This window comes from Carcharhinus amblyrhynchos, chromosome 4, assembly GCF_965287045.1.
Source record: "Carcharhinus amblyrhynchos chromosome 4, sCarAmb.v2.hapA, whole genome shotgun sequence".
Classification (NCBI taxonomy): Eukaryota; Metazoa; Chordata; class Chondrichthyes; order Carcharhiniformes; family Carcharhinidae; genus Carcharhinus; species Carcharhinus amblyrhynchos.
Window position 1 is genome coordinate 109,653,683 of NC_137327.1, and position 12,545 is coordinate 109,666,227.

At 44.4% G+C, this 12,545-nt stretch overlaps 1 protein-coding gene across 4 annotated transcripts in view; it reads left to right on the plus strand.

The window, feature by feature from the left end:
• Positions 1 to 12,545, plus strand: part of diaph2 (diaphanous-related formin 2) — an 814,006-nt gene that overhangs the window by 266,679 nt on the left and 534,782 nt on the right. For all 4 annotated transcript variants that reach the window (XM_080187721.1, XM_080187724.1, XM_080187722.1 and 1 more), the window contains 2 exons: positions 7,635 to 7,709; positions 11,415 to 11,484. In XM_080187721.1, the coding sequence (XP_080043847.1) occupies positions 7,635 to 7,709; positions 11,415 to 11,484 (145 nt within the window). The remainder of the gene's footprint in view (positions 1 to 7,634; positions 7,710 to 11,414; positions 11,485 to 12,545) is intronic.

Genomic DNA, 12,545 nt, shown 5'->3' on the forward strand with positions numbered 1-12,545 from the left:
GAACATAAGAAATAGGAGCAGGAGTAGGCCATCTAGCCCTTCGAGCCTGCCCAGCCATTCAATAAGATCATGGCTGATCTGTCGTGGCTCAGTTCCACATTCCCGCCCTCTCCCCATAACCCTTAATCCCCTCGCTTATCAAAAACCCATCAACCCGCGTCTTAAAAATATTTAGCGAGGCAGCCTCCACCACTTCAACGGGCAGAGAATTCCAGAGATTCACCACCCTTTGAGTGAAGAAGTTCCTCCTCAACTCCGTTCTAAACCGCCCCCCCCTTTATCTTGAGGCTGTGCCCCCTAGTCCTATTGTCCTTCCTGAGCGAGAAGAGTCTCTCCACCTCTATCCTATCCATCCCATTCATCATCTTATATGTCTCAATGAGATCTCCCCTCATTCTTCTAAACTCTAACGAGCACAAGCCTAGTTTATTCAGCCTCTCCTCAAAGCTCAACCCCCTCAACTCTGGTATCAGCCTAGTAAACCTCCTCTGCACTCCCTCCAAGGCCAAAATATCCTTGCGTAAGTGCGGCGACCAAAACTGCACATAGTACTCCAGCTGAGGCCTCACCAATGCCCTATACAGCTGCAGCAAGACCTCCCTACTTTTATATTCAATCCCCCTCGCTATGAAGGCCAGCATCCCATTTGCCTTCCTGACCACCTGCTGCACCTGCAGGCTGGGTTTTTGCGACTCATGCACAAGGACCCTGAGGTCCCTCTGCACCGTCGCATGCTGCAGTTTTTCGCCACGTAAGTAATAGTCCTTCCTACCATTATTCCTACCAAAGTGGACCACCTCGCACTTGCCAACATTAAATTCCGTTTGCCAGTTCCTGGCCCATTCGCCCAGCCTGTCTAGATCCTTCTGCAGACTCTCCACACCCTCCGCACAATTTGCCTTTCCCCCAATCTTGGTGTCATCAGCAAATTTCGACACCCTACACTCGGTTCCCTCCTCCAGATCATCTATATAAATGGTAAATAGCTGAGGCCCCAGCACTGACCCCTGGGGGGCACTCCACTAGTCATCAACCGCCAATCCGAATAGCACCCATTGACCCCCACTCTCTGCCTCCTATTTGACAACCAATCCTCTATCCACGCTAACTCCCTACCCCCAACTCCATGCCCCCTTACCTTCTGCAATAACCTCTTGTGAGGTACCTTGTCAAACGCCTTCTGAAAATCAAGAAAGACCACATCTACCGGCTCTCCTCTATCCACCGCCCTAGACACATCCTCATAGAACTCCAATAAATTTGTCAGACACGACTTCCCCTTAATGAAACCGTGCTGCGTCTGCTCTATCAAGCAATTCCCCTCAAGATGCCTCGCTATTTCCTCCTTGATGACGGATTCTAACATTTTACCTACAACAGACGTTAAACTAACCGGCCTATAATTCCCTGCCTTTTGCCTGCCACCCTTCTTAAACAACGGCATAACATTAGCCGTTTTCCAATCTTCCGGCACTTCCCCGGAATCCAGCGACGTTTGGAAAATAACCACCAAGGCGTCCACTATCACCTCCGCCATTTCTTTCAGAACCCTTGGGTGCATTCCATCCAGTCCTGGGGACTTGTCCACAGTCAGTCCCTCCAGTCTGTCGAGCACCGCCTCTCTAGTAACAATAATGTCATTGAGACCCTCCAGTCCTACCACCTTTCCATCTCTAACACCTGGCAAATTGTTCACGTCCTCCTCCGTGAAGACCGAAACAAAAAAGTTATTCAAGGCCTCAGCCATTTCCCCATCCCCTACCACTAAGTCCCCCTTCTCATCCTCTAAGGGTCCAACATTCACCCTAGCCGGCCTCTTCCTTTTTATCTATTTATAAAAACTCAACAGACTGGAGGGGCTGATTGTGGACAAGTCCCCAGGACCGGATGGAATGCATCCGAGGGTCCTGAAAGAAATGGCGGAGGTGATAGTGGATGCCTTGGTGGTTATTTTCCAGACGTTGCTGGATTCCGGGGAAGTGCCGGAAGATTGGAAAATGGCTAATGTTATGCCGTTGTATAAGGAGGGTGCCAGGCAAAAAGCGGGGAATTATAGGCCTGTTAGTTTAACGTCTGTTGTAGGTAAAATGTTAGAATCCGTCATCAAGGAGGAAATAGCGAGACATCTTGAAGGGAATTGCTTGATGGAGCAAACGCAGCACGGTTTCCTTAAAGGGAAGCCGTGTCTGACAAATTTACTGGAGTTCTATGAAGATGTGTCTAGGGCGGTGGATAGAGGAGAGCCGGTGGATGTGGTCTTTCTGGATTTTCAGAACGCGTTTGACAAGGTACCTCACAAGAGGTTATTACAGAAGGTCAGGGGGCATGGAGTTGGGGGTAGGGTTTTAGCGTGGATAGAGGACTGGTTGTCAAATAGGAGGCAGAGAGTGGGGGTCAATGGGTGCTATTCGGATTGGCGGATGGTGACTAGTGGAGTGCCCCAGGGGTCGGTGCTGGGGCCTCAGCTATTTACCATTTATATAGATGATCTGGAGGAGGGAACTGAGTGTAGGGTGTCGAAATTTGCTGATGACACCAAAATTGGTGGAAAGGCAAATTGTGCGGAGGGTGTGGAGAGTCTACAGAAGGATCTAGATAGGCTGGACGAATGGGCCAGGAAATGGCAAATGGAATTTAATGTTGGCAAGTGCAAGGTGGTCCACTTTGGTAGGAATAATGGTAGGAAGGATTATTACTTACGTGGAGAAAAACTGCAGCATGCGACGGTGCAGAGGGACCTCAGGGTCCTTGTGCATGAGTCGCAAAAACCCAGCCTGCAGGTGCAGCAGGTGGTCAGGAAGGCGAATGGGATGCTGGCCTTCATAGCGAGGGGGATTGAATATAAAAGTAGGGAGGTCTTGCTGCAGCTGTATAGGGCATTGGTGAGGCCGCAGCTGGAGTACTGTGTGCAGTTTTGGGCGCCGTACTTATGCAAGGATATTTTGGCCTTGGAGGGAGCGCAGAGGAGGTTTACTGGGCTGATGCCAGAGTTGAGGGGGTTGAGCTATGAGGAGAGGCTGAATAGATTAGGCTTGTACTCATTAGAGTTTAGAAGAATGAGGGGAGATTTCATTGAGATGTATAAAATGATGAATGGGATGGATAGGATAGAGGTGGAGAGACTCTTCCCGCTCAGAAAGGACAGTAGGACTAGGGGGCATAGCCTCAAGATAAAGGGGGGACGGTTTAGAACAGAGTTGAGGAGGAACTTCTTCACTCAAAGGGTGGTGAATCTCTGGAATTCTCTGCCCGTTGAAGTGGTGGAGGCTGCCTCGCTAAATATTTTTAAGATGCGGGTTGATGGGTTTTTGATGAGAGAGGGGATTAAGGGTTATGGGGAGAGGGCAGGAATGTGGAACTGAGCCACGACAGATCAGCCATGATCTTATTGAATGGCGGGGCAGGCTCGTAGGGCTAGTTGGCCTACTCCTGCTCCATTTCTTATGTTCTTGCTATCCTTTTTTATATTAAGCGCTAGCCCAGCTTCATAGTTTCTCCTACCCTTCTTTATCAACTTCTTTGTCAATCTTTGTTAACATTTAAACCTCTCCCAATCCTCTTCTCGCCCACTACTGATAAATAAGATTTTTGTGCTTGTCTTCACGGAGGAGGACACAAATAGCTTACTGAATATTAAAGGTAAAGGGATGGTAAGAGATGAGGTCCTTAATGCAATTACTGTCACTAGAGAGGTAGTGCTTGGTAGACAAACAGGACTGAAGGTAGACAAGTCCCCGGGACCGGATGGAATGCATCCCAGGGTTCTGAAAGAAATGGCAGAGGTGATAGCGGACGCCTGAGTAATTATTTATCAAAATTCGCTGGACTCTGGGGAAGTGCCGGAGGATTGGAAAATGGCTAATGTTACGCCGCTGTTTAAAAAAGGTAGCAGACAAAAGGTAGGAAATTATAGGCCAGTTAGTGTAACGTCTGTAGTTGGAAAAATGCTAGAATCCATCATCAAAGAAGAATTAGCAAGACACCTAGGAGAGAACGGTTTGATCAAGCAGACGCAGCACAGATTCGTGAAGGGGAAGTCGTGTTTAATGAATTTATTGGATTTCTATGAGCATGTGACTAGTCCAGTAGACAGAGGGGAACCGGTGGATGTGGTGTTTTTGGATTTCCAGAAGGCGTTCGATAAGGTGCCTCACAAAAGGTTGCTGCAGAAGGTTAGGCTTAACGGAATTGGGGGTTAGCGTGGATAGAGGATCAGTTATGTAACAGGAAGCAGAGAGTTGGAATCAGTGGGTGCTTTACTGGTTGGCAGTTGGTAACTAGTGGAGTGCCGCAGGGATCGGTGCTGGGGCCTCAACTGTTTACTATTTACATAGACGATCTAGAAGACAGGACTGAGCGTAGGGTAACAAAATTTGCTGATGACATGAAGATGAGTGGAAAAGCGTATTGCGTGGAGGGCGCCAAGAGTCTGCAGGGAGACCTGGACAGGCTGAGTGAGTGGGCGAGGACCTGGCAGATGGAGTATAACGTTAGCAAATGTGAGGTTATCCATTTTGGTAGAAATAATAGTGGGAGGGATTATTATTTAAAGGGTGAAAAGCTGCAGCATGCTACAGTGCAGAGGGGCCTGGGGGCCCTTGTGCACGAATTGCAAAAACTCAGTCTGCAGGTGCAGCAGGTGATCAAGAAGGCGAATGGAATGTTGGCCTTTATAGTGAGGGGGATAGAACATAAAAGTAGGGACGTCTTGCTGCAACTGTGTAGGGCACTGGTGAGGCCGCAGCTGGGAGTACTGTCGGCAGTTTTGGTCCTGGTATTTGCGGAAGGATATATTGACCTAGGACAGAGTACAGAGAAGGTTCACCAGGCTGATACCAGAGATGAGGGGGTTAGCTTATGAAGAGAGACTAAATAGACTGGGTCTGTACTCGTTAGAATTTAGAAGGCTGAGGGGGGATCTTATAGAGACTTACAAGATAATGAAGGGGCTAGATAGGGTAGAGGTAGAGAGATTGTTCCGGCTTAGAAAGGATAGCAGAACTAGAGGGCACAGCCTCAAGGTGGGGGGGGCAGTTTAGAACGGAGTTGAGGAGGAACTTCTTCACTCAAAGGGTGGTGAACCTCTGGAATTTTCTGCCTATTGAAGTGGTGTATGCTACCTCGTTGAATATATTTAAGTCACGGGTAGATAGATTTCTGACAGACAAGGGAATTAAGGGTTATGGGGAGAAAGCGGGAAAGTGGAACTGATCCACTTCAGATCAGTGATGATCTTATTGAATGATGAGGCAGGCTTGAAGGGCTAGATGGCCTACTCCTGCTCCTATTTCTTATGTTCAGACTTGAGACATGCTGCAATGTGCCATCCTCATTGAACATGCTTGAAGCGTTGTATTCTTAAAACATGAAGGTTTACAGCATTAATTGCTAATGGAATATTTTATTTTAGTTCTATTATTGTAAGCCATTTTAATTCTACTTTTGAACTGAGGGACAACATAAATATTGGAGGATGCAATACCTGTTTTCTCTTCATAGCTCTAAGTGGATTGTCATTTCATATCTCAGGTAGCCATGTGTTCAGATAAATCTCATTCATAAGGTAATTGTTTTTATCAATACGTGAATATATGCATTACTTGTTGGTTGCATGGTGGATAATTATGTCACATGGCATTGAACAATCCAGGACTTAAGGTCCTCTGCTCATTCCCTGATCTGAGTTTTCAGATCTCATTCAGGGCATTATTTGGGGTGCTACACTTTGTCTCCGTGCCAGTGGGCTCAGAAGAAAATAGCCAAGGTTCACACTCAAGATTGCTATCCATGTCTGCATGGATGGATATTCAGTCATTTAAGTCTGGGTTTCATGGAATATCCTGACAAACTTGAATGTTGAATTTCATGTACTCGTTGGAGTTTAGAAGAATGAGGGGAGATCTCATTGAGACGTATAAGATGATGAATGGGATGGATAGGATAGAGGTGGAGAGACTCTTCCCGCTCAAAAAAGACAGTAGGACTAGGGGGCACAGCCTCAAGATAAAGGGGGGGCGGTTTAGAACGGAGTTGAGGAGGAACTTCTTCACTCAAAGGGTGGTGAATCTCTGGAATTCTCTGCCCGTTGAAGTGGTGGAGGCTGCCTCGCTAAATATTTTTAAGACGCGGGTTGATGGGTTTTTGATAAGAGAGGGGATTAAGGGTTATGGGGAGAGGGCGGGAAGGTGGAACTGAGCCACGACAGATCAGCCATGATCTTATTGAATGGCTGGGCAGGCTCGTAGGGCTAGATGGCCTACTCCTGCTCCTATTTCTTATGTTCTTATGTTCTTATATTTCATGAATAGCTGGAAGATTCTGGAAGACTTGACGGTGCTTGAGGATCTGATAGCCAGTTTCAAATTGCAGGTTGGCTATTGGCTGAAGAAGCCAATGGCACGTAACAAACTTGTCTACAGCTGTGGTGTTGGCCATGCCACTACCAGAATGTGATTGAATGAATAGTATTCTCCAACTTGCCCATCTGAGGGACGAGCCTCGTGCAGTTTTTGGCACGATCAAATTTCTAGGCTGTCGTTTTTGATTGTGGGTTTCTGTGAGAAGGTACTAGTAGAAAAATGTATCATGTAGATACAGCTGCATAGGTTGCTCTCACATTGCAAATCACTGTTTGATGACTGTTAATATTTTGGTTACTTGGTGGAAAAAGAAAATGGCCTGACATTAGAGGTTTCAAAGGATTAAGATTCCAGTTGTATCAGATTGGTTTTAGTTTTGAGGAGCATAGCCCCACTCATTTTACGCCCAACATATCACCCCAAAATATATTTAGAAACTTGAAAATATGCATAGGAATTAAGATAAAATGTTTAACTGTAATATTTAACAGAACGCTAAGGAAATTGGCAGTTTTCTGAACAATAATTAATTGTGAAGTGATTTCAATTATCTAAATATCGTGATCTTCCGTGTTTTCCTGATTTTTTTTTGTTTGAGTCGTATTTTTGAAATTGTGAATAATTTTACACACTTTTTAAATTATCAGTAAAGAATGGAAGTCTTTTGTAGAGGACACTTGTTTATGCCAAGTGTTTTCACTTGAGGAGAAATCTAATCTTACCATTAGGTTGCAGGCATCAGGTAAATCAACAATTACTTTGGATTTAGCTGATTCTTAGTTAATTTTTGATGTAAGAAAACCATCAAAGAAAAATGATTTAATAGAAACAAGCAGTTTGAACGATCAGAAAAAAAACTACGATAAATGATGGGAGAAAGTGACACAATCAAATTATTCAAGAAAATTTCTCAAGTCCATTCATTTATTTGCCATGTTTTCACCCATCTGAAATATGTAATTTACAAAATAAGATGTGAAACAAAAGTAACATTTCAGCATTCATTGATAGAATTATTTTTGTGACTTTAAATTCAGCCATTAACGTTTTTATGTTAAGGACTCTGTCTCTTAAAATGTTGGCCTCACTGGATGTACTTTTGTTTTGAATAATTAAGTAAGTTATAAACCCTGCCTTTGGAAGCTGTGCATGTGCAATTTACAGACTTTCCCAAAATGTGTGTTTATGGATAGCTGATTATATTTTTAACAATCTTCCACCTTTCATGTATTTTCAAGTAGCATAAAGAAATTAACAAATGTGTTTTTTTTTCAGTTGGGTTAATAACTTTGGTCATGAAGGACTTGGTCTCATGCTTGATGCGTTGGAGAAACTTTTGGACAAGAAACAGTAAGTGGTAATCAATTGTTTCAATTTAAGGACAGGTGATGAAGTGGAAAAGAGTTGGGGACTAAACAAAATACACCAAGACTTTTCAAAACTTTTGTGATATAGTATTCAGTTACTATTCACATTGTATTCTGGCCAGCTATTTAACGCAATTCTCCTCATATAGCTATGAAATGTGTTTTTGTACTTGTTCCAAAATGATGCACTTAATTCCCAGTTTATTCCAAACTTAGCATTCTTTTTCCCTCCTTTCTGGTAGGTGTTAGCATGTTTGAGTACAGATCTTCAGTTGCCAGTTTTTCTTTGTTTCTTGTTGCCTTTTTTCTTGTAAGGCACCACAGACAAATTGATCTCTTTCTACCTTTGGCTTATTCAGTTTCTCGTTTTCTCACGTCATTTCTCTAATTTTACTGAAAACACTTGTGGGATTACTTCTATAACAGATGACACACTTGGGCCACAATTCTCCCAATTTGAATGTGATTTCAATATGATGAGTAGATTGGGACTGAAGCCCCCCCGGAGTGGTTCACTCCAGCAGGGTTTAGAGTAGCTCCCACAAATGGGAAACAAGTGGCCCACCCCTACTGGAGTGAAGTGGGGGGGCCGCAGAGAGTTCAGTGGCAGGGGGAGGTGCCCCTTGAGTATTGGCACCCTGCTAGTGTCAGCCTGTGTCCAGGGGTACTTTGATGCTGCCTATCAGCCATGGGGCAGGGCTGCTAGGGGGCAATTGGTGGGGGTGGGTCCTGCTGCCACTCTGCATAGGGACCAGTGAGGGGAGCAGGGTGGCCAATGATTGGGGCATGCTAGGGGGAGGGGGGAGTGATCAATCTGCTGGAGGGGGCCAGTACGACGGCAGGTGGGGTGTATGGTGGGAGGGTGGGGATCGTGGCAGGCTGGGAAGGTGGGGAGGAGTGTTGGGTGATGAGCCGGCATTGCGGGAGGTCATAGCGCTGGCCAGCAATCGGGAGGCCATCAGGACTTCTGCGCATGCACTGACCTCAGCACTGACAGATCGACGCACGCCCCATAGCTCGCTTGGTGCTCTAATTTCAGCCTGTCCAGTGGGAATATCCCCTAAGTCTTAATGATATTCATGCTGGTGGCCTTTGCAGTGCACAGAGTTTGGGAGATTCTTCTCTGAACTCCCACTGAAAATACCAACATGAATTACCCCAGTTTTCACACAAATTTGATACTTAGAATCTTTTTGGGACAATCCTGACCTTGATCATTTTGCAAGTTTCAATGAAAATGGGCCATAAAGTTCTGAAAACTGATAAATGCTTTTTACTTTACAGTAGCATGTTCCTTCTGGATGCTGAAAAAGCTAAAGATGTTTAATCCAATTTTACTCCACAACACCACCACCTCACCCCACCAGTGCCCTCTCACTTTGTTGTGAATGCACTATTAATAATTTAATGATACAGTATTCAGGTTTTGTGTGTACTTTGGTCTGGGTGGAAAGTCAATTCTCACATAGTTCTAATGTTCACTTTCTAAAATAGGGGTGGATTTTTGGGTGGGGAGTTTATTACTTGCCTCTTCTCTCCCTCTGCAGTAGAAAGTCAGTCACAAACTGACCAACTTGATAATGACTAAGGACAGCCTTAATGAGGTGAGCAATTCATCAAAGATCCTTCGACAGCATCTTAGAACATAGAACACTACAGCACAAACAGGCCCTTCGGCCCACGAGTTGCGCCGATCACATCAACACCTACCAATCCATAGACCTATCTATAACCCCCAATCCCATTAAATCCCATATACTCATCCAGAAGTCTTTTAAAAGTCCCCAGCGAGTTCGCCTCCACCACCACTGACGGCAGCCGATTCCATTCACTCACCACCCTCTGAGTGAAAAACTTACCCCTAACATCACTTCTGTACTTGCCTCCCCGCACCTTAAATCTGTGTCCTCTCGTAGCGACCATTTCAACCCGGGGAAATAGCCTCTGAGAATCCACCCTATCTATTCCTCTCAACATTTTATAAGCTTCTATCAGGTCACCTCTCAACCTTCGTCTCTCCAGGGAAAAGAGTCCCAGCTCTCTCAACCTAACTGCATAAGGCATGCCTCCCAGTCCAGGCAACATCCTTGTAAATCTCCTCTGTACCCTTTCAATAGCTTCTACGTCCTTCCTATAGTGAGGCGACCAGAACTGCGCACAGTACTCCAAATGAGGCCTGACAAGGGTCTTATAAAGTTGCAGCATTACCTCCCGATTCCTAAACTCAATCCCTTGATTAATGAAGGCCAGTACACCATACGCCTCCTTGACCACATCCTCCACCTGCGAGGCCGATTTAAGAGTCTTCCACCTATGAGACAAAGGCAGCAGACATGGGCAGGCCATCACTTACAAGTTCCCCTCCAAGCCACTCACCATCCTGAATTGGAAGTATATCACCATTCCTTTGTAGTCACTGGGTCAAAATCCTGGAATTCCTTCCCTAATGGCATTATGGGTCAACCCATAGAACATGGACTGCAGCGATTCAAGAAGGCAGCTCACCACCACTTTCTCGAGGGCAATTAGGGATGGGCAATAAATGCTGGCCAGCCAGTGATGCCCATGTCCCACAAATGAAAAAAAAACTTTGGGACTTCTACCCCTCAGGATCAGGAAGTCCCACTCTTGAGTGCTGCTGACCAGTCTGATTGGCGAACAGCTGAGTAGTCCCTGCAGCCCCTGAGGCAAGTAGTGGTTGCTGCTGGAGCTATAAGAAGGAAGAACATGCATGCTAGACTAAAAGGTAATTCTGGAGTTCTTATGCACAGAAAGGGACCGGGGACCGAAGAGATGAAGTTTATTTATTAGTCACAGGTAGGCTTACATTCACACTGCAATGAAGTTGGTGTGAAAATCCTTTAGTCACCACACTCCAGTGCCTGTTCAGGTACACTGAGGGAGAATTTAGCATGGCCAGTGCACCTAATCAGCGTGTCTTTTGGACTGTGGGAGGAAATTGGAGCACCTGGAGGAAACCCATGTAGACACAGGGAAAATGTGCAAACTCCACACAGACATTGATCCAATTGAACCCAGGTCCCACAGTGAAGCAGCAGTGCTAACTACTGTGCCACTCTGGAGTGTGGAGTCAGGGTTTGGAGGCCAAGTGAACAGGCACAAAGGATGAGGGTAACATATTGTAATGAAGGCGCTCCCCAGTGCACTTTCTCCCATTCTTTCCTGCCTTTTCACTGGTGTTTGTTAAAAAGTGGGCTGACATTGTCCCTCAGCCTTCCAATGCTTGTCTTTAATTGGCCAGTTAAAGACCCCAATAAATCTAAGGTTGGGTGGGCTGGCTGATGTTTTATTTGCCCACTGTATTAAGGAGGACTGCTTAGGGGTGGTTAGAGAGGCAGTGGGCTAGCTACCTGTCACAATTTGCATGCCATCCCTCCCTGCCTCAAACATGCCTGGCAGGGGCCCTTAAGATTTCCCATGGCATTCTTCTTTATGTACTGCCCTTCAATCCTGCTGGATGTGAATTATACCTTGCGTCCTGACTTCATATGTGAAATGCACTGTGCTTTCAACTCATGGTATTTAAGTTAACAAGAGGTTCAATGTGAATATTCTGTCTAAACATACATTTAAAACAACATGCTGTGGTTCATTCATTCAAGTTTTCATAAAACATGACTATTGTTTGAAGAATGTGTCTCTATTCTCATATTTATTTTTACTCTAGACAAGAAATGATTGACAAAAGAAACCAACATAAGCTTATCCAATGTCTGAAAGCATTTATGAACAACAAGGTAAGATTTTTGTTTCAAGTTACAATGCATCAAAATAGCACAGAAGGCACATCATTCTATTTCAAAATTTCACCTGTAGAACCTGTCACTTCAATCATTATTCCCCAACATAAAATGCTGTACATTCAATAGAAATTCACTTGTATATGGCATTCATCACTAAAAACTTACTGTGAAATTAAATGCTGACCAACATTTGGATGTTATTTTTAGTTTATTTCGATTTTGCATCCCACAATGTGTTGCTTAATAATTACAGTTATGTTTACTATGAATTTTGCAATATTTAAACTTAAATTGCTAAAACTGCAAATGTTTCTACTGAATTTTGTACATTTGTTTTGTGTAGTAGAAGCTTAATATTTTTAATAATGTACTTAGAAGAAAAGAAAAATGTTCTCCAATGCTGCGTAGAGAAGCATTCTAAAACTGGATATTTTTGGCAATCATTCCTTGTCTAGAGTAAAAACGAGAAGTGATAGGGAGTAAAAGTCAGAGTACTATAGGACACAATAAGGATGTTTGAGGAATGTTGCTTAAATTGGGATCGATGTTGGTGGATGTCAAAGGCTAGCATCTTGAAATAGGTTCACTGTGACAGTGAAACCAGAAACTAACGAAAGAGGTTTGTGGTGCTTTGTATGGAAGAGGAAGATGCCACTGTTTTCCAGATTTCAGGTGACATGTATGTTGGGAAAATGCTTAAGGTTCAGTGTAGTACTTGCCCAATGGTGGAAAGAGGTCGGTTTCAGAGGTAAGTGCATTTTTCTGTTGCAGTGGACCTGAGCAAGATGATACAACATTTGACATGAGAATGTTGAAAATTGAGACGCATACAATCCATGTAGCTGCGCATTGAAATGGATTTCTTAAGGCTTTACTGATTTGAGCAGAATGAAATTTAATTTATCTTCCTGGCTGTAAGACTAGCAGCTAAATGTCAGTATGGCAAAAAGTGTTGCATAGAATCTGCTTATGTGGAAACTGCCCATGAAAGTAATTTGCCAAGGTATATCTCACATCGTGATTAGGAAGGTATCAAGAATTGGACTCTAGGTAAA